A 22,866-nucleotide genomic window follows, 5' to 3' on the forward strand; every position below is an offset into this window, starting at 1 on the left:
CTTAAGACGGGCTGACAATATAGCCCTCGCCTCAACCCCATGGCGTCCGCCACTCAGGAAACTCTGGTCCTCGCTAGATGATCACTTTGACCTACACAAGCCGCCTTGAAGCTTGGTAACCTCGCGACCATTCCGTAATTTCACCTTCCTAACTAGCCTGCTGTGGTGGTATCGTTAACACTCTATGACTTTGTATGCCTATTGTCATGTAATATTAGATACAACTCTCCTATGTATACTTGTATGTTTCACGAAATGTAGAACTTATGTTATATTTAATCTACTGTGGTGGTAACATTATCACTCTAGGACTTTGTATGCCTACCGTCATGTAATATTGGATGCAACTCTCCTATGTATACTTGTATGTTTAACGTATGTATAACTTATGTTTTATTAATTTACTGTAAAACACGACTCATGTGTATGCCCCATATGCCAACTTTTATTACTATTTTATTTACCCTTTACGTATGTACTCTTTATTCTGTTATTAACTTTTGTTCAGCTGTATATCTCTTAAGCTCCTAATAAAAACTTTTGAACACAAAAAAAAAGATTCATGATCTATATCTGTAGACTTGACCATGTATTTAAATCCCCAACTATTTGCCAGCACACTTTACGTGCTAATAATGGAGGATATAATCAATTACAAATTTCTCTATACAAAATCATTAAAGCTTTTCCACACTTAGCGCACCAGTACCATAACGAGAAACTCATTGCTCCAAAATAATTTGATCTCTAACATTTTGAGAGAAGAGTTGCACATGACTGGCCTCGTTTCAATATTCTAGCTCATTGGTTTTTATGAAGAATATTGGAATCTACTTCTGTTGTGTCCGCAATGGCAGAACTCTAACATGCCAGGTTTCCAAGCCTTTAGGTAACCATGTTCTCGGAGTCCGCTTTCAGTTCTGCAAGCAATTATTTGGCTCCATTACATCCAAACGCGATATTGCATAAAGTGCGCTATGTGTTGTCACTACAGTTTTCACCGCGCTTGGAACGTGTGTATTAAAATGAAGGGTTTTGATATCTATTTTGTGTTTTTCAGTCGAGTATGGAGGAGCCTGCATGGGATACTTGGAGCACTGCATAGTAATGGAGGAAATATCTCGCGCCTCCGCAGCGATTGCCCTCAGCTATGGCGCTCACTCAAACCTTTGTGTCAACCAGTTAGTCCGAAATGGCAACGAAGCCCAGAAAGAGAAATACTTGCCCAAGGTAAAGTGAATGTGGTCACTGTTGTGGTTGCTATGGAGACTTGGCTGTGCTTTTATTAGATCAGTCTCACAAGAAGCTGAAATGTGACCCCGTGGGTGAGAAGAAAGACACAGAATGGTACGAGTTTGTAAAGAGGCTTGAGATTTAACCTATGCTGGTGATCTACCTGTAAATTGAATTTCTATTAAATTGATGTGAGTGGAAACCATTATAGTTTTAATTAATAATGACATTTTAAAAACACATTTTCTTCAAGCTATTCCTCTGTTGTCTGCACGGGCAACCCAAGCATTCCTGAAATGGTTGACTGGACACCTTCCTGTTGCTTATTGCCATATTTGGGTATTAAACTGGCACTAATGAGGCCACCCAAATGCCCAGTGTTAACAAGTGTAAAAAGTACAAAACAATGAAGATATACTATAAAATATGTGCTGCATTATGCTGCATAATTTGCCTTTTTTTGCTGCATAGTTTGTTCATCTCCGGTCTCATAATTCCAGTGGCCCTGTATATATCCATGAAATATGACAAATATTTCATGGCTGACACTGAATTTGGAAATTAGGATTTTATCATGAATAATAAGAGCCACAAATCACTCAGGCCAGATTGACTGTTGTCCATTGCTTAATTAACATTCTCCTCATGAAAGGTAAACAAACTTGAACATTCTAAATGCAATCATGGACAATTGTTGCCGTACACTCTACAGAGAACAACTTCCGCAGTCTCTTACTTTTACAGATAGAATGATTGTAACAAAGATTGTTATTTTAAAATGTTACAGTTTTAACTAACTATTTTTCTAGCCTTGTTTTCTACAGCCCAAGCAGTGTAATCCTTATGTTTCACTTGGTGTTCTCAAAATGATTTCCCAGTTTGACTTGAAAAGGAATTTTTCAGTTTCCCCAAAACAAACATGTAATATGAAAAATGCATAACGGGTAACCAGTAATATGATCCTATATTGACATCCTGGGATTCTGGTGACGTTACTAATCACTCTGCCTTCAGCTTCATGGTTTAAGATGGCATCAAAACCCTATATAAGGCCCTTTTACACGGTACGTAGCATCAGGGGCGGCTCTAGGCTCATGGTGGCCCTGGGCAGGGAGTGTAGGTAGGGGGCCCCGGAAGAGCGGGTCCGGGCAGAGCGCGGAGGCCAGTGAAGAGGGGGGGGTCAGGGTGTTTGGAAGTGGAAAAGAGCCGGAGGCCGCCAAATCCCTGCCAGGGGCCGCCACGCAAATATGTATCCATCCTCAGAGGATTATTATGTTAAGGATATATATTGGCGTGGTTGCCCCTGGGGTTTGGTGGCCCTGTGAAGGTGCACACTTGCACATGCTCAAGGCCGACCCTGGTAGCATCTCTGTAGCTCCGGTTAAGTCGCATGATGCATTGAAAATAGTTTTTTTTGTTTTCTTAATACATTGGTGCTGTTCGATGAACCTGCCCAAAACTTTAAGGCAACTTTGGCTTTTTCATGGCAGGTTTCGTATAGATCCTTAAAGCAGACACCAAAAAAAAGCGGTGCCAGGGGAGCATAACAATGCTCTTTCCCATTTTAATTGCCATAGTACTCTTTGCTATCTGATACAGGAAGAAAATGGCTGAACGAAATAACACCAAATTTTGCATCAAGGTCGCACTTTACTTAAAGAGGGGGCTTTGCTTGGTTTTTGTAAATCTGTTCAGTACTTTTTGAGAAATTAGTGAATAAAAAGGATCTTGGATTGGGCATGAAGAGATCCGGACTGTCAATCTGCAGAGTTCCATGAACCTGGTTTCACAAAGAACTGCAAATAAAAAAGTAAATACTCCAATCTGATTGTCTAAGAACTTTTTCTCCTGTCTGCTATTTCTAGTTCATGGATCCATGAAGGCAAAACACTGATTGGTTGGCCGCAGCATTGGTAAAAACAAATGCTGTGGCCAGCATTAAAGGATTTAGGGAAGGTCACGTTAGCACCCCCACGGGATTCCCCCTTGTAAAATATATTTATATATTTTTTACACTGGGTTCTTCTCATCTGCTTTGCTGATCCCAGCAAGCCACCCCAGTTCCACAGAGCCTGGCTAGGACCCACAAAAACAATGCAGCTTTCGGGGCATAGACCTGTGAACACATGTGATCCATGCTGACCGATTCTTGGATTCATGGATCTGGTACTGGCCTGCAGATCTAGCAAAGGACCATGAAGCTTGCAATGTTGTCATGCTACCAGGCATTATAATTCTTGGTGATTTGAACCTCCACTTAGAGGACGATCAGAATAACATCTGCCGTACCTTTTTGTCTGAATTGGAGGTTTTAAGTTTACGGCTATGTAACCTGGGCCCTTCTCACAGGGCGGGACATCTTCTTGATCCAATTTTGTCTAATCTCAGTTATGATTGCAGTATTCCTGCGTCTCGGTTAGACTGGTCCGACCATTTTTTAATCTCATTTAATTTGCAGTGTCCTACATCTAGGGTAGTAGCTTCTGTGACTAACTCAGGTAATTTCAGACTCTGGGATAAGCTGAACATGGAGTCTCTTAACACTCTCCTGGTCACTAGCATACCTGATACCTCTTTATCCGTGCTCTCATTAAATGCTTCTGTTTCAGACTGGCTAACCGCGGCCATTGATGCTTGTTTGCCCCTTGTGTCAAAACGTAGTTTCACACATTGTCCTCCTGCCCCATGGATTACAAACGACCTCAAAATCACCAAGTCTAAGTGTAAAGCTCTAGAGAGAAGATGGAGGAGATCGTACTCTCCTACTCGCAAAGATGCTTATAAAGCTGCTCTCAAAAGTTATCACCTAGACTGCAAAACGGCACGCACCTCTTATTTTGCAAGTACAATCACTCGGGCATCAAACCATACCCAGGCCTTATTTTCTGCAGTAAAAAAAACTCGCTGGTTCCAATACTACCCCCCTCCCCCTGTTCTTGACTAAAGTCAATGCAATAATATCGCTGACTTCTTTATCCAGAAGGTTGAATTCATTCACAGGTCACTTTAGGCTTCTCCCTCCTTGTACAGTATGACTTCTCCGTCTGACCTGATGAATTGCAGTACTTCCAATTTGACAGCTAAACTTTACTCCTGGGATCCTTTTGATGCGACGTCCTTTCAAAACTGCTTAAATAGCATCAAGTCTGGCTCTCCACTCGAACCTTTGCCTATTAATATCCTACGCCATCTCTCTTTAACATTTAAACGCATTGTTATAGAACTTCTCAATGCCTCTATGCGGGAGGCTTCGGTTCCCCCCGAGTGAAAGTGGGCCATGAAAAAGGCTGGAGCAGATTCTTCTGTACTATCGAATTTCAGGCCTATATCTCTGCTCCCTGTATTTTCCAAAATTTTGGAAAAAGATATTCATGCGCAACTGACTGAACACATAGAAAAAGTGGGTTATCTCCATTACTCTCAATCCGGGTTCAGAGCCAATTTCTCTACCGAAACTGCTCTGCTTGGGGTCCCTGAGAAGTTGCGCCAACATCTTGACCGAGGGGAAACAGCAGCACTCCTTCTATTAGATCTGAGTGCTGCATTGGATACTGTGTCACATAACATCTTGCTTAATGCCCTCAGGTCACTTGGGCTCGATAGCATCGCCTTATCTTGGTTTGCCTCATTTCTCAGTGGTCGCACTTTTCAGGTCTTTTCTGCCAAGTCATCATCTAAGATCTGCGCATCAGCACACGGAGTCCCACAGGGGTCCATTTTAAGCCCCTTGCTTTTTAACATCTACGTTAGACCCCTGGCTAAAATCATGGAGGAGGCAGGATTATCCCTCTATTGATACGCAGATTGTTTTTTCATTGTCCACCACCAAAGACGCTACAACATCTGCCCTTCAGTGCGGCCTACGGCAAGTGACAGAGTGGATGCGCCTCAATTTATTGAAGTTGAATGGGGACAAGACGGAGGTTGTTATCCTAAGTAAGCATAAGGACTTATGGGGCCCTCATCATTGGCCTCACGAAATGGGTCCCTTTCCCGTTCCTGCCACTCATGTCCGCAATCTGGGCTTCATCATGATGAAAATCTTTCCATGAGACAACAGGCGGCTAATGTGGCTGCCATCTGCTTTACGATCTTGAGATGGCTTCATAAGATCATCTGGATGCTCCCTGTCTCTACCCAACGTACGGTAGTCCAGGCACTTATCACCTCTCGCCTCGATTACAGCAACGTTCTTTACCTTGGTAGTTGTCAAACGGTACTGAGAAAGTTACAGGTAGTGCAATACTCTGCAGCACGCGTTCTCTGCCAAGTTCCCAGACAGGCTTCCATCTAGCCTTATCTTTGTGACCTCCACTGGCTATGAATCAATGAAAGAATTCAATTTAAAACTTTGTGTTGCATCTTTAAAATCAAACAAGGGGTTGCACCACCGTATTTGCAAGAGCTCATCCATCCCTACATTCCTTCTCGTCCCCTGCGCTCTACAGCTCATGGGGACTTTGTTATCCCCAGATTCAAATTAACAAGAATGGGAGGTTGCTCCTTCTCTTGTCTCGACCCTAAAATCTGAAATTCTCTTCCGGTGTCTTTGAAAAATGACTCCTTATCTGAGCTTTCGAAGAAATCTTAAAACTTGGCTTTTTTTAGCAGTAAATGTGCTTTTAACCACTCGCTTTCTAGCAACTTGTGTGCTAGGCGCGGGAAACCCTTTTTGGGTATCTGCGCGCATTACAAATTTAATTTAATAATACATAATAATTGTTGGCCCAGAGCCTTGTGGAGGACCGCAAATCCAATTCAGGGTCTGACTGACAGTCATGCACAATGTGGGTTGGCAATCCACAGAGGGCGGGGTGTCTTGCGTCTTGGTTTCACCTTTGCACTGTGTTAAGTTAGCATGTGCTGGTTAGAAGTTAAACGACATTTTTCATTTCCTGTTGCCTCTGCACGCGACACATTTTGTTATTAACCACATGCCTGCTGGCAGTTTTCCCGTCCTGTGCTGGAAATTGCAATTTTGCTGTTTCCATGACGAACTCAGCTCGTCATCAGCACACGACACCCGTGGGTGATGACGAGCTGAGCTCGTCATCCGCATCGAAAGGGTTAATGCTTTCCGCCTAGTTAGGTATTTTGCTTTACACAAGAATAACATGTTTGCTAATAATATCAGTCTTGCTTGGTAAGCTATGTCTGTACAGTTAGTGCCGAGGCCTTCAAGGTTATTTCAACACAGCGCTTATTGTTTTAATTGATTAGCGCACAGAGTAGACATAATATGGATGCAGCTGTGGCCAACTTTGGTTTTATGCACAAATAATAATGCACTGCACAGAGCAGGACACACACTTGATGAATATCCGTATGCAGAGTGTTGGTGCAGGAGATGATGTGATCCATTTCCACTGAACCCAAAGGTATGGGCCCATCCTTCTAAATCCAAAGAGATCTTCTGTAGATATAATATAATATACTAGCTAGGGAGGGTAAACAGAGGTTCTATTTAGACCTGTTTCCTTTAGCATTTTAACATGCTTTCACCCTTTGTATTTTATGGAATAGTAACTATGCTGTTAACCTTGATCTTTATAATATGTTTGCTTGTATTAGCTAAGATACTGCGTTTGAGAACACTGCATTAGAAATAAACATTTCAAACTTGCACGTATCCTCATTGACTCCTGGTTCTGGATTGATATGTTAGTATACCGAAACAGTGTTCATGTGTTCCACATTACCTGAGGTGTTCTAAGTCCATGTTCTGGGTTGTCTAAATCATTGGGGTTTTGTAAGCACCAATGAGACACTGATAGCTAGTCTGGTAGGTGATTTTGGATGCTGAGGTGAGTTTTGGCACACCCTAATTCACTGAGGTTCCAAGTCTCTATGCACAGTTCTGTATATGAGCAGAAATCACTGCTACATGGCGCCCGATCGTTGGTGGTCTTATTACATGACACTTGAGTAGTGCTTATATCGGTCCTTAACACCCTTCGCTATTGTTTCCGGAAAACAGTGGTGTTGGACAAACCTGCCTATATTTATATAGGTCTATTCAAGCTTGATTCTTTCAAAACGGTTTCCTTGAATTACTACCCAGTTGTGTTACGTACTTTTCATTGTAGCTTTTTCTTTCTGTGTCACTATGGCTGCGGTGGACATTCCGCAACATAGTCTCATTGCGGTGCGCAATCACTTGCAGACTTATGTCCCCGTGGATGGCATGGCCGTGATTATGGTGGTAAGTGCAGAGGTGGCTTACCCGTACGAGATTTTTTACTCATGGGTGACCTTCCCGGCTGTGAACGCTAATACCAATGTGTTCAAAACGTACACTCCCACTGCTGTGCCGCAGGAATATGCTCCATATAGGACACAGGAAGTTCCGATTGATGCTTGGCAGCACCGAGTTTTGGTTTAATGGCGCCCTACCCCACTCCTTGATGGCACCGAGGTTAGGTCCTTTTTCCATTCTAGGCGCTACATGGCCTGTTTTGGCTGGATTTACGCCGCATCCTCAACATGGAGCGGTTGCCGTTGCTGATTTTCGGTGGTTACATACAGTCGTGATTAATGTAATTAGGTCGTTAGTTCAATACATTACCCGCAATCTCCCGGGCGGGGCCCCAGGAGGTGCGGCGCTTCCTGCTGGACAGGGCGGTATGAAACTTAGTCCTGTAATGGTCAATGCTGTGATGAGCAAGCGCCCCCAAGATAAGGATGAATTTCCTTTCTGGCTTGCCGAGAAGTTTGACCAGCTGGACGCAGTATTTCCTAACACGACTCCTGGTGAAAAACACAGGATTCTGACAATTAGCATGCCTAAGGACTTGACCCCAGAAATTGGTGACTGTGTCTTGGGGGACGATCTTTGCGGCTGTTTATGCGAGGTGCTTTGGCACTCCGTCCATGACTGTCCTTCCAACGGTCATTAAACATGTTCAAGATGACCACGGACCTGAGGCAGCGGTTGAATTGGGTATGCGCCTATGCGGCTCCTTTGAAGTAGTTCCCGATCTCATACCTGCGAATGTAAAGGGAGATGCGGTGAGCTTTCAGGCGGCCAATGCATTGCAGGCAGTTCCCGATGCCGACAAACCCCGACAGTTACCGAGGATTATTGTGGCGGCTTATAAGACCGTGGGCCACAATAGCGTGGGTGTCAAGCCGTTCTCCACTAAGGAGAAAAAGCAACCCCAAGGGCCGAAGTCAGAGAATGATGAATAGCCCAAGACCAAAAAACAAAATTGGCCGAAAAAACAAAAACAGGGTAAACAACAACAAAAGAAACGGGAGTATCGTTCTGCATCACCAGTGCCTGCGCCTACAGAACGTATTTATGACTTGCGCGACGATAAAATCACCTGATCGTTTCAGGTTTCTGAATAATGCTCTCCTTGTTCTTTTCAGGACTCATCGGCCTCATCGACCGGTGGTGGAGGAGGCAGCAGAGGTCTGGGTGGCCAACAGGGATGTGACCAGCCCCGCCCGAAAGACAGTAAAGGCAAGCAGGACGATTCAACACCGAAGAGACCCCAGTTTCCGAAAAAGAAAGTTGCCGCTTTAACAGCGAGATATGACCCAGATAGTGAGAACGCAGCTTCGGAATCAGACATGGGCTCTGACCATGCTGGACAGCGCGGCGGAGATTACCATAGTGCGAGAGGCCCTGCGTCCACTACTGAAGGTGACAGCGACTGATCGATATGTTGTTGTGAAGACAGCTGATACTAGAGTAGCTCCCCCTGATAGACTTTATGAAATAATCCTTTTAATTGAAGGTGACATACAACGTACAATCAAGGGGGTATTTTGGGAAAATCTTACGACTACATATGACATTTTGTTAGCGGAGGCTGACTGGCCCCCACCTTTTGTGCTCGCAGCTCCGAGAGGGGAGGAGGTGATCCTCCCTAGTTTCGCGCCCACGGTCTCGAAAGAGCATGCGCTGAAATTTGCAGAAGAGTGGGCTAAGGCTCTAGCGCTGGCTTTGTACCATACACAGTGTGGTTGGGATGAATCTTCTCCGCACCACAAGATTACTTTACGGTCTATGCCACAGCCTCAATCTCAATATCCTCTCCGACGAGAAGCTAAGGCTTCCATCGCGGAAATCCTTGAACAATTGGAATATCAAGGTGTGATTGAAACTTGTGTGTCACAGATGAATAACCCTCTTTTTACTGTGACCAAGCCTGACGGTTCGTACCGTTTGGTATTGGATTACCGGCATTTGAACTCGCATTGCCGTACCTGTGCAGTACAGAATACTCACGGCTCTGCTCTTGTGGATGGTCTGGTGCGTAAACATTTTAAAACTACACTTGACATATCCAACGTTTTTTTGCCCACAATTTGGACGGACTAAGTTCCCAGTGGACCAGTTTTACCTGTGGCAGCAAACAACGCCACTATACTAGTTTACCTATGGGCTATAAGAATAGTCCTGGCGTGTTTGCTGCCCGTATAGTCTCTCTTTTAGAGAGGATAGACACTGATGCGTGTTCGTATGTGGATGACATATATCTCTCAGACGACGAGCTTTGGGCGCATTTGTGTCGCATTGACCGCATCATTTGTAACTTTGCGGACTTCGGTTACAAATTCAACTTTGCGAAGTCACACATTGCAGAGTATACAGTGTTGTTCCTGGGCTACGAGCTCAACAATGAAGGTAGAGGATTGGCTCCTCACTTCTTTGAGAAATGCGCACAACTGCGTGCTCCTACAACTCTGAAAAAATCACAGTCCTTGCTGGGATTTTTTAATTTCGGGCGCATTTACATTCCCGAAATATGCCCAGCGTATCAAGCCTTTGTATGCTTTGATACAACCAACTTTTACCAAATCTTGCTGGCTGCAGGAACATTCAGCTATTTTGCAATCTTTGCAGGCTGATCTTCTAGAATCTAAATTCTTACTGACCCGTGATAACCACACCAACCTAGTGATAAGAATCATCCCTGGGGCGGTTGGTTTCACGTACCTTACCTTTAACGAAGGAGACACAGTACCTATTGCTTACAAGTCACACTTGTACACTTCGGCTGAAATGCGGTTTTCCTCTGTGGAAAAGGTTTTGACAGCAGTGCAAATGTAGATTCTCAAGGAACGTGCACTGTCGCAGGGAAAACGCATGTTGGTTGTAACCCCGTTTCCTGCATTAGAGGCAGTAACGAAAACCAGTGTGCCAAATTCTAAAGCTTTGCACCCTCGGTGGATACAATGGGCAGCATTATTGACGTCTCCGGATGTCATGTTTATCTTTGATGCCTCCTTACAGTCGCAGGAGTTTTTGCAGTATGAATTTGTTCATCCTGCCCCTTTGGCTATGCGGCCTTTGGAGGACTTCCATTGCATCATATACACTGATGGTTCAGCGCAGGTTGCGCATGTGTCTAAGCACGCATACGTTTCCGCTTGCGCTATTGTGGTAGGTGCCATGGTGAATGATGAGGTCAAGTCCAGAGTCGTGCACACGCAGACTCTCGGGGACTGCACCGCTCAATTGGCAGAGCTTCGTGCTCTGATGCTTGCATTGGAGTATGCTGATCCTGGTGTGACAACTCTTATTGTGAGTGATTCTTACTACTGTGTCCAGTCTTACAATGAAAACCTGTTCTTTTGGATTCAGAATGATTTTCGTGATTCCAAAGGTAGCACAATAAAACATAAAATGATCTGGGTCCGAGTGGCTGAGCTTAAAGAGCAGTTGCCACTCATGTTTGTAATTCATACTCTCGGTCATCAGCGCGTGGGAATCCACCCTGTTGGCAATTTGCTTGCCGATGAGGCAGCAAAATTAGCAGTATCGACATATTTGGTTCCAGCAGTTACACGTTCCAAATGTAAGATTGATGATGATCTCTTGGTAGCTGTTGCTGCAACTGAGAAGGGAGGTAAATATCCAAAAGGATTCCCTTCGAAGTATTCATACCACTTAAGTCCTGATAAAGTTCCTTATGTGAAAATTCCTGCCGTTGGAGAGAGGTTACTTCCCAACGCGGACCGCAGGCCTACGCTGATTACCGCAGCCCATAAAGGTGATGCGTCTGCGCATGCGAGCGTTTCGGCTACTGTAGCTCAGTTACAACAACGTTTCTGGTGGCGGGGACTGTACAAACAGACGCGTGATTATGTCCTTCAATGTGACATTTTCCAGCAGATTAAGCCTTCAACTGCCGCGCGTCCGCCCCAGACACAGTTGTACATTTCTAATAAACCCCTTGGGTGTGTTTATTTAGATCACTGCGGTCCCTTTTCTTCTGATACTGCGTATAAGTACATCTTAGTAGCAGTTGATTCATGCACACGCTGTGTGTGGGTATGGCCTCACCGCAGTGCTGATTCACAAACTGTCATAAGAGACTTGCGTATCTTTGTAGGGATTTTTGCCTGTGGTACCTTCCATTCGGATCAGGGTCCGGCTTTCGCCTCTAAGGCGTATAAGGATGCCATGACTTTGTTGGGGGTCCAAGTCAAGTTTTCGTCTCCATACAGACCTGAGGGTAATAGTGTTGTGGAACGGATGAACCGAGATTTAAAGCAGTCTTTGACGGCTCGAGTTATAGGCACTGGCAGGAACTGGCTGGCCCATCTCAATGGCGTGCAGCATGCTCTTAATAATCTCCCTAGAAGGTCTCTGGGTGGGCGGACCCCATACGAAATTCTCTTTGATATCAAGATGTATGTCCCGGACCTTGACGGTCTAGACTCGGTGGCTCAAGCCGCCTCCTTTGACGTAGATGAATATTGCAATGTTTTACAGGATCTTCAAAAGACAAGAGACAGTCTTGCAAAGGAACATTTGCCCTCCACCTCGGATGATGCGTTGCAGATCCCGGTAGTTGGCTGGCTACCCCAAGTTGGAGAACTGGTTTGTGAGAAGATCGAGAACAAGAAAGAATTTGGTACCTCTTATCGAGCTCCGGTTCCTGTCCTTGGAGTGAAGGGCACAAGAACAGTCATTTTACCACCACTTCCAGGTCGTAAGGAGAACCGGTATATCTCCATTGACAATGTCAAGATACACAGAGTGGCCGATTCTTCTTAGTATGACACCGGCAGTCTCATGTCCTTCGAATTTGAGAAATTCTGTTTTGGCCCCGGTTTCCAATCCTGTGCCTGATATTGCTCTCGAGTTGCCTGCAATTTCCAGTCCTTTATTGAGTATATTGCCTGATACTCAACAGGATGAAACTGACTATACCTACCCAACTGACTTATCGATGCCTGATTTGCAAACGCGCTTGGCTACAGAATCCAGATTTTCATTTGACACTGTTTCCCACACATCTAAAAAGCCCTAGAAGATTTCTGTTTTGGCAAAACTGTTTAAAAATTTTTTTTTGATTCCCCCTTGGACTTATATTTGGATGGTGCTTTTTTCGATTTACCTTTTTATGTCGATTTGGTTTTGTGTTTTATTGTTTCCATCTCATCAATGGACACTATGTCGAGGAGAGGACTAGCATTCGACATATCAATGGAACTTTGGCTCCCCATTCCTCATCGCACAGAGTGCAGAGAGACTTGGCTTTTGTTAACATCACAGCTTGGCCTGTCTTAGATGGGATTGTTTGGGATACGGTTCGATTTCAAATTCATGGGCCCACTGAGGTTATAAATGTACCTAATGTGCTTAGAGTGTCTATTGGGGATGTAGTTAAACAAAATATACGGTTTGATGATTGGGATGTTCAGGCCGTTGAATCATTGTTTTCTGATTTGAAATATTATGCTGCCTTTGATGCTGAAGATTTATACTTAGTCAGCTAATTGCGGTGATTTGTATTGTTATCAACATTTTGGCAATCACTACCTGCATAAAGCTAATACAAGGAGACTCACTGTAAATTACACCCAGTGGGAACACTGTCCAGCTCCTATACAAGTCAGTTCTGCTACCTTTTTAAAAAGGTTCTGCTCCCTCGAGGAGTGTAGAGCGTGAGCAGGGCGGGGCAGGGCAGGGCCGCCAGAAGCCGCGGAGTTCTCCGTGCGGTATTCCGCCAGCAGTGGAACAATCAGCAGCCGCGGTTAAACGCGGGAACGGCCTGGTAGCGACGGGGGCCGCAGGGAAGCTCTCAGAAGCTCTTTGAAGCGGCGGGGGCATTCCGGCAGCCCGGGAACAGCCCGGTAGAGGCGCGAATCACAGCGAGGCTCCTTGCAGCGGGAGCACTCTGGCGGGAGCATTCTGGCGGCCAGGCAGAGGCAACAGTCGCTGGCAGGACCCACCCCAGAGGCGGCAGGAGCCGCGGGACCAGCACGGAGCCTGTAGTTAGTGACCAGCAGAGGGATCACCCGGCAGAGCAACTACCTGGGACCTGGGGCCAACAGAAAGCGCCAGACAGTAAAACCAAGCCCCTTTTGACCCTAGTAGAGGATTGGGGCTGCCTTTACACCTACCCGCATGACCCCTACCGATCTCCACTGCTAGACCCCGGTGTGCATGACATTTGAATATCACGCTGCTGGACAGAAATCCTTGGAGATACTGCCCTTACCTGGACTCGGCGGTGTTCTTTTTGGCTGGACGTTGTGGGGCTCTTCCTTGCTACCTGCTTGCTGGAGGAGGCGCGTGGGGTGAGTGGTGTGCTGTGACTCGCGAGGCCCCGAACTCCAACTCCCAGGGGGCCTTGCGGCGCGCACCACAGTGACGTCATCAAAGGGCGACCGAGGCCCTCAAATTCCGCGCACACTCCCGCAGTGCGGGCGTGCCCGGGCGGCCCGTCCCAGGCCAAAGGAGGCTGGGCTGAGCCACCCCCTTAACATCCTCACCATTTCCTCTGGAATTGACTCATACCCAAAGGTACTTTTAAAATCACTCCATCTTGGACATTAGTTTTAATTATTCTAAAGCTTTTCGCCGCTGGACCGTTAATGATAATTATTTTCTTGTTATCAGTCTTTTCTGAATATTGCGTGGTTGAAAGTATTAAGTACTGTGCATTGCGGGATCTGTCCACCCGGCTGTAAGAATGAGTGACCAGGGTAAAAACACTAAGCCTGCTACCTCTCGCCCCATGTCTAGGCACCAGGCTGCCACGGCACAACCTCTCCCAAGCCTCACTGGCATCGATAAGATGCTACAGAAGACAATCAGGGTAGTGGCATCTGCAATAGAGAATACGGAGAGGCGATTATTGATTACTCCAGCCATCCCCCCCTCTCCGGTCTGTTGGGGATTTTTCAGCTGTTACTGTTAACTCCCCTGATTTTAGTTCCTCCCTTATGTGCTCCTTTGCAGAGTTGCCCTGTGCACAGATTGTTCTTGATGTAAATGATACCCCGGAGGTTGCTAATTCCCCTCCACACCCTGTAGCCAGAAAAGCCCCTAAACCGCGACCGAGAAGTAAGAAAATAAAAAAAAAAATCAGCTAAAAGACCCACGACTCTACCTGACTGTGCACAGGTTGCTGTTGGTCCTTCTCTGCCCAATATGGGAACTCCTGTTTGGGTCACTCATCTTTTATCTGATTTTGAAGCTCACATGGAACAGATCATTGGTTCATATTTTAAACCACTGACATCTAGGCTTGATAGATTAGTTTCCACCATTAATAATATAGGCCTGGGGAGAACCCAGCCGATTAGTCTATCGGGGAATCCTACAACTATTAAGCCCACTTCCTACCCTAAAATTCCACCAGCCAGTAAAAATATACCAGCTGTACCGGCTAGGGTAACTGGTAATTCTACCCTTGACTCTATTTTAGCTTTGCCTAGGGTTGGAAATGTAGACGCTGGAAACACCACAGAGTCGAGGGGGACCACTGACGTCCGAGCAAACTCATTTAACCAGCAGGCCCAAGCTAGCAGAAATAGTACAGAGGAGGGTTCTCTAGCTGTTCTGCCCACCCTTGATCTCTCTCCTGAGTCTTCACCATACGCTGTGGTCCTTGCTGGGGTTCACCCTTTAAGCCAGGGAAAAAGTGAGGATTATTTTCAATTAAAAAACAAATGTATACAATGGCTTAATTCCAACAGGCCTCTCCCCCCTAACATTTCCGGCGAAATATTGTGTGTTAGAAGAGAAGACTGGATTGGGACTGGACCTAAAACTATTGCGGGGAACTGTGTGGTGATTAACTTTAGGAACCCACGCTCTGTAGAATATATCTGCAGCAGGTCGCCATCCTGGTCTAACACCCAAATTTTTCCCCTACACTTGTCGTATTTCTATCCCACTCCCCTTCAGAGGACTGGACAGAACAGAGGTCTGCGACAAGAGGGGTCCGGAACATCTTATCATCCAGAATACCATCATAAACAGCTGGGTGTCAGGCTTGTGGATGTGTTTAGTCCCATGGGAAGGGAAAAAGCCCACCAGGCCAGGACACATCCCTGGTATGACGTCGCCTGTAGGAAATAAAAAAAAATTGGCTTTCTGCAATAAAAACTAAAGACAGAATTAATATTAAGAAATTCCGCCTGGACTATAAAAAGGCTATTATCAGGGGAAAGAAGCAACGGGAGGAGAGCAGATGGGAGGAGCTTAGATCTGCCTTCTCACGCAAGGACTCATCGTTTTGGACCATTGTGAGTTCTGGTGTGGGCGGAGGAGGAATGGCCTCAACTCCGAATATAGCACCCGCAGTGTGGGAAGCGCACTTTGGTGCGCTATATGCCGATTCGGTTCCTGATCCTCTCCGGGAGCAAACACCGGTGGTGCCAAGGGAAACTGTGGCATGTCCCCTGTTGCCTGTCACGGGGCCCAGCCAAGAGTATCGACTGGCTGGGTCTTTGGATGGTGATCGGAGGCAGGACCCCCGGCCTCTTGGGGACGTGTATCATCTAAATGGCCTGAAGAAATCACCCTGAAGGAGGTAAAGTCTACAATAGCAAGACTAATACCAAACAAGGCTCCTGGCCTAGATAAAATCCCTGGGGATTTATTCCGATCCCAACCTAAAATATGAGCACCGTATCTGGTTGTTTTATTTAATTCAATTCTTAGGGGGATCGACCCACCAGATACTTGGCTCGTGCCGAGATCGTCCCCATTTTTAAGAAAGATTGCCCATTAACACCATCAAACTATAGGCCCATTAGTCTCATAGACACCACACAGAAACTAATGGGCAGGATCATTCTAGATAGGATCCAGGGGTGGATGGAAGAAAATGAGATACTAACCACACTCCAGGCCGGGTTTAGGACGGGTATTTCCACTCTGGATCAAATATTTCGGCTGCAGGTCTTATTCTGGAAGACAGTGAGAATGGAGGGTGGCAACCTCTATCTCATCTTCGTTGACCTGCGGGGCCGCCTTCGATCTAGTTCCAAGGGAAAAACTGTGGAAAGTCTTAGCAGGACTAGGTCTCCCATCCTATCTATTGAACACCCTAATTAGGCTTCATACTAGCAACTATGCCCAAGTTAGGTGTGGGAGGCACGGGGATCTCTCGGCACGTTTGTGTTTCAAAGGGTGTCCGCCAAGGGTACGTCATGGCGCCAACGCTATTTTGTCTTTACATCAATGGCCTTGTCAATCATTTAATTGGTGTAAATGACAATGACACCCTCTAGCCTGGCCCCCAGGCGGGTGCCCGCTCTGATGTTTGCGGATGACACCTTGTTGTTATCTAAAACATCATCGGGCATTCGGCGCACCCTGGATGTCTTTTCAGCATTTTGTGCTTCACGGGGATTGGAGATTAACTTGGACAAGACCAAGTTCATGATTTTTAATCCCCCAAAGCAGACGCGCCCGAACCCCATTCTTAATGGTTCTGCCCTAGAGAGAGATAAGACCTCTGGTTACCTGGGCATTACCTTGACGGAAAATTTTGACTGGGGTTCCCAAATTTCCAAATCAGCCCTTAGGTTATACCAAGTAATGGGGGGCATTAGCAAAGTCCACAGAATTTTGGATTTCAAGCCAGCAGCCCGTTCATTGAAATATACCGATCACAAGCAAGAATGGCCTCAACGTACGGTGCAGAACTTTGGGGCCACAAAAATGTATCTAATCTCCTGAGGGTTGAGCAGGGCTTTGAGGAGCCTTTTGGGGTTGCCACCTAGCACACCACTCACTCCTCTACGACTTGACCTGGGGCTGGAATCTATAGAAGAATTAGTATCAGCACGGCCCTTGCTCTATTGGAAGAGACTTTGGTCAGTGCCTGAACTAGCTCCATATAGAGAGGAATTTATAGAGATCTGGGCTCTTCTAAAAGGCAAGAACATTCCGTGGCTGCACCACATCAGGTCTCTTAGTATTCGGATTGGTTTGCCTGAGCTCTGGGAGACCCCGGAGGTGTGTTGCCCGGGGATATCCAAATTGGAACTCAAGTCAGCTGAGGCAGCAGTACTCATTAGCCTTACAGAGTTCAGGTTCCCTAGGAAGACTTCCAGCAGAGTTCCTCCTGGTGAAATCTGATTTGCGAGCGGAGGAATTCTTAAATGTAATCTCTCCACCCCTTGCGAGGAAGCTCTACATCCAGTTAAGGCACGGCAGTCTACCACTTAGAGCATTTACTTGCAAATGGGCAAAATCAAAAAATATTGCCTGCCCGGCATGTAATTATAAGTGTGAAGATGTTTGCCATGTAATGTTTTTTTGCCCTGCGTATGAAGTTATAAGGAAATGCTGGCTGATTCCGTTAGGCAGGAATCTAGGGTTCAGATATTGTAGTCAGGCCTGTAGGGTTTTAACGTATGACACTCGCCCCCCCCCCCCCCCCATCGTTTTTGCTGTATCCCGCTTTCTATTTGGCATGTGGCGTAGAAGGAAAAGTTTTGGATAAATTCTTGTGTTCAATTATGTCCAACTATGAATTTTAACTTTTTAAGTCTTGATAACTATCTAGTTTAATACTGACCTGTCATTTATTTATTGTTTTATTGATTGTGCGTTTGTGTATGTATTTTATTTGCACTTTTATGGTCTATGACCGGAATAAAGTTATCTAATGAAAAAAATTAATGAAACTGTTCACTTACTTTACAGATTTTAATCAATCTAAACCAAATGCCTTTTATTTTAAAATGGCTGAAAAGTCAATTTCCAAAGTTAGACTTACCAATACTAAATTATTGTATTCAAAGTCCTTTCTAGACCAGTTGGCCGTTGGGGGCTACGAGTTGTGGAAGGATACAATTGACCTTAATACAGTTTGGGGTTCTAAAAGCTGGCAAGTGCAAGGCACTGAGGCTTTGCACCGTGCATGCCTCATCCCAAAGCATATGTTTTTTTTTTATTCTACAATTTCACAGACAACATGCTTTGTATTGGCTACTCCTAAAAGATTAAATACTCCTTCTTTCCCTGATTTAGAGGAATATTCCGGTTGGGGTAATTTTATTACATTTTCCGTGAGAGAGTTACAAACTCTATTATTGAATTCCTCCTTTAACATATCCAGTTTGGATCCCGAAGGCTGGTTGCTCTGGCACAGAAGTGCTGATTCATGCCAGCATTGTTTTCTTGGTTTGGCTCAAGGCTTTACACAGGTCAGGGTAGATCCCCGTTTTGAAAGTGGCCATTCTGTGACTACCTATTCTGTAAGGAAATTGTGTCAGAACTGGCTCAGACATTCTACCTTGGCGTCAGTTAAACTGCATTCGTCTAAACTGACTGATGATGTTGATTTGAATGATTTTATTAAAGTCCCGGCTAAATGTAGATCCAAAAGATATGCTGTTTATAATGAAATCTGGAAAGCTTCCCAGGTTGAGGCGGCTACTCGCCTTAGGGCTATAGATCAAGCCAATTTAGAAAAAGTGCTAGCAGTAGTAGATAACAGCATTAACACGCTCTCTTCTCGCATTTACACATTAGATAATATTGTGTCATCTGTTGTAGATATTGTGCAGGATGAAGTGTCCGCTTTGTATCACGGTCAGAATCAGTTACGTTCCATTATGCAATTTGCATGGACATTGCAGACCCTTAAGGCGGGAAAAGTGCCGTGGCATTACATGAATACGTCATCCTTATTTGCCCCTTTTAATTTGACTGACAAGCAACGCTTATTATCAATGAAGGATGCTTCTATTTCCATGTTTCATATTGAGAAGTTAGAGCCTTTACCGTTTTTTGTGGCGGAAGCCAATGCTGCTACATGGCTTATTCATGGTTTAATAACTCTGCCGTTTCCTTTATTTGCATTTAAAAATTGTGTGAAGTACTTTGCCATTGGCAGATATGATCCTCTAGGAAGTTCTTCTCTCCATGAAGCCCGGTCGCTTCCTTTTACATATAGATGTCTTAGGGAGGGAAGAAAAGTTTATTTGAATGGTGAAGAATGCACTGAAACACCGGATCATTCCTTAATGTGTCGACATATCCAATTACATGGCTCTTGCAACCAAGACGAGCCTAATTTAGCCTGTGTTTTGAAAGGTACACCCGTGCCTGCAATTGTTCCCACATTCACGTTGCTGGCTAACTGGAGTTATTTACTTTTGAACAATGAGGATTTCTGTGGGTTAATAAAAGGGATTGCTTATGTCGTTACAGTCAGTGAACGTGTAGTTTGTTGCAAGAATGTAATGTATCCACCCCGCATGGGAAACTTGATGTTTCCATCTGGCTTAAGATTCCGACCTTGAAAGCAGAGTTCAATAAGATGAGTCTCATAAGAGCTCTATTGTCCCTGAAAAAGTTGCCCTCACATCTGCTCGTGAAACATTTGTCCTTCACTTGGCAAACACCCGCACAGAAGTGCATGCCTTATTAAATACTGATCTGCCCTCGCACTTCGGCAAATTAATTCATACTATTTTCAATGCGTCCTCCACTTCGGGGGTGGCTCACTTTTTTAAAGTTGTAAGCAGTGGCTTAGTGACTTCCTTCCAAAAGATTTTCGGAGTCATTCCAGCTTTCTTCCATTCTATTTTCTCCAGTCTGTTTGGTGGATTTCCCTTGCTACTGGCTCTTGCTGCTGGCATGCTTCTACTGTTCTGTTTCAAAATGGATGCACACCCTGTGTTACAAGACGGGCTGTCTCGGCTAGGGCTTCCTCGCGCCCGGATGCTTGGGAACTATGGTGCTCTGCCTCTTGCTACACTGAGTGCAGATTACGGATTATCATTTTGATTTTCCTACTTTACATGCGTTCAGCCTGTTTTCCATTGCCTGAGTTGCGACTTCGAATGGGCCCTGGATTTGTGTCTCTGCAATATGGTGTCTCCCGATGCAGATTATTATCAGCTCATGAGCCCCTTAGTTGCTCATGAATTGCTTTGTTCTGATGGAGGGATTATGGCCTTTGCAGTGATGCATGGTATATTGAGTCGTTGGAATGTTTTCGCAGTGGCGCAAGATTTCTTGGCTCACAGTTTCCTCGAGATCCCACCGAGTTGTCCTCTGATGGTGCAAGATACTCCGGTCATCGAAGAGCATGTATGTTCTTTCCCTTTGTTAAATTGGATGGCTGATCTATTTTCGGATGATAATAGTGACTTCCTGTTGGAGGCTGTTGCTGCATATTTTGCATATTCATTATTAGAATGAATTGTGTTTGCAGTCTCGGTTTCTTGACCTAAAACATCTCGTTGGATTTAATTTTTTTGGACTCTTGACTGTTTTTGAACGGCTTGCCTATTGACTTTATCGAAGTCCAATGCTGAGTTTTTTCACGGCTATTACATTTTTTTTTTCCACTCTTAGATTTTTTAAGTGCCAAATTAGAGACTTGTGTTTGAACTATCTAAGTTGAACTCTGCGTTCCTAAATTTGTCCCTTCATACTTCTCGTATCAGTGCTCGGATCAAAGGGAGGGTGTCTTGTGTATTGGTTTCACCTTTGCACTGTGTTAAGTTCGCATGTGCTGGTTAGAAGTTAAACGCCATTTTTCCTTTCCTGCTGCCTCTGCACACGACACATTTTGTTATTAATGCTTTTCGCCTAGTTATGTATTTTGCTTTACACGAGAATAACATGTTTGCTTATAATATCAGTCTTGCTTGGTAAGCTATGTATGTACAGTGAGTGCCGAGGCCTTCATGGTTATTTCAACACAGCGCATATTGTTTGGATTGATCAGCGCACAGAGTAGACATAATATGGATGTAGCTGTGACCAACTTTGGTTTTAGGCACGAATAATAATGCACTGCACAGAGCAGGACACACACTTGATGAATATCCGTATGCAGAGTGTTGGTGCAGGAGATGATGTGATCCATTTCCACTGAACCCAAAGGTATGGGCCCGTCCTTCTAAACCCAAAGAGACCTTCTGTAGACATAATATAATATACTAGCTAGGGAGGGTTAACCGAGGTTCTATTTAGACCTGTTTCCTTTAGCATTTTAACATGCTTTCACCCTTTGTATTTTATGCTGTTAACCTTGATCTTTATAATATGTTTGCTTGTATTAGCTAAGATACTGCGTTTGAGAACACTGCATTAGAAATAAACATTTCAAACTTGCACGTGTCCTCATTGACTCCTGGTTCTGGATTGATATGTTAGTATACCGAAAGAGTGTTCATGTGTTCCACGTTACCTTAGGTGTTCGAAGTCCATGTTCTGGGTTGTATAAATCATTGGGGTTTTGTAAGCACCAATGAGACACTGATAGCTAGTCTGGTAGGGGATTTTGGATGCTGAGGTGAGCTTTGGCACACCCTAATTCACTGAGGTTCCATGTCTCTATGCACAGTTCTATATATGAGCAGAAATCCCTGCTACAGGGGCATAGGTCTCTGCTGGGGGTTGGGCACTGAAGGACTGGGTTCTTTGGACCCAGCGGTGCCAGGGCACAACACCTGAAACCTTCGTGGGTAACCTGCTCCGGCGTACAAATCACAGAGACACGGGACACTTCCTTCGGCGTCAAAGAGTCAAGGTTTATTTACTGCAGGGAACACAGAAGTCACAAGAAGTACATCGAGTGTAGTTCGGGGAGACTGCTTCAAATTGTATTTGTGGATCGCTCCTTTTATACAGTTTCTACCCATAGGATAACATGATACACAATAGTTTACAACCTGGTTCCCACAAGTCGCTCTCAGAGGGGTCGCTTAGATCACTTTGAAACACACAAGATCCGGAACATAAGTGCGGAAACATTTGGCGGTTCCCAACTGTAAAAACCCATCTTCCCACCATTAGCAAATTCCAATCAGCAGTAAAGTAGATCGAAATAGGAACGAAGACAGGTGCAGAGGAAGACGGAGACAGTGGGGAGATCGGAAAGGGTGTAAAAGGGGAGTGTCGAGAAGCACGAGATACAGGCATCAAAGGGACGTGCCTAATGAGATGCACAACTGAAACAATAAGCCCGTGCGGCAAGATGAGCCTCGAGCGGCGCCATCTGCCTTACAGTAGCATCCCCCTCGTCATAAAGACACTTTCAAAGAACATGTGTCTTCCGCAAATATCTTGGGAGTCCCAGGGTCGCGAAGCGGACAGCGTCCGTTCGCTGGCTACTTGAGGGCAAGAGACAAAATGGATGCCGTATCTAAGATGGAACCCGTGGGTACAGATGACAAACCCACATAACAAACGAACGGTTTAAGTTAGCACAGCGAAACTGCGCACACTTGCTAAACTCGTCATTTGCGGTTCATAGATACTAGACTCGACCATATTCGTGTGAGTCGAAAACACCACTTACAATTGTCACGGAACCTCAGACGCTCCTTTTGCCCTCATGTAGGCAAGCACTAGTCGGAATCATACTCGATATTCATCAGACCATCAAGATGTCGTTGTAGCAT

General features: G+C 45.0%; 1 protein-coding gene across 1 annotated transcript in view; it reads left to right on the plus strand.

Annotated features, from left to right (window-relative positions):
* The window catches only part of IVD (isovaleryl-CoA dehydrogenase), a 297,512-nt gene that overhangs the window by 129,838 nt on the left and 144,808 nt on the right, over positions 1–22,866 (plus strand). The window contains exon 4 of the mRNA XM_086937401.1: positions 1,061–1,230. Coding sequence (XP_086793527.1) covers positions 1,061–1,230 — 170 coding nt within the window. The remainder of the gene's footprint in view (positions 1–1,060; positions 1,231–22,866) is intronic.

The sequence above is a fragment of the Lissotriton vulgaris genome, chromosome 9, assembly GCF_964263255.1.
Source record: "Lissotriton vulgaris chromosome 9, aLisVul1.2, whole genome shotgun sequence".
NCBI classification, from domain to species: Eukaryota; Metazoa; Chordata; class Amphibia; order Caudata; family Salamandridae; genus Lissotriton; species Lissotriton vulgaris.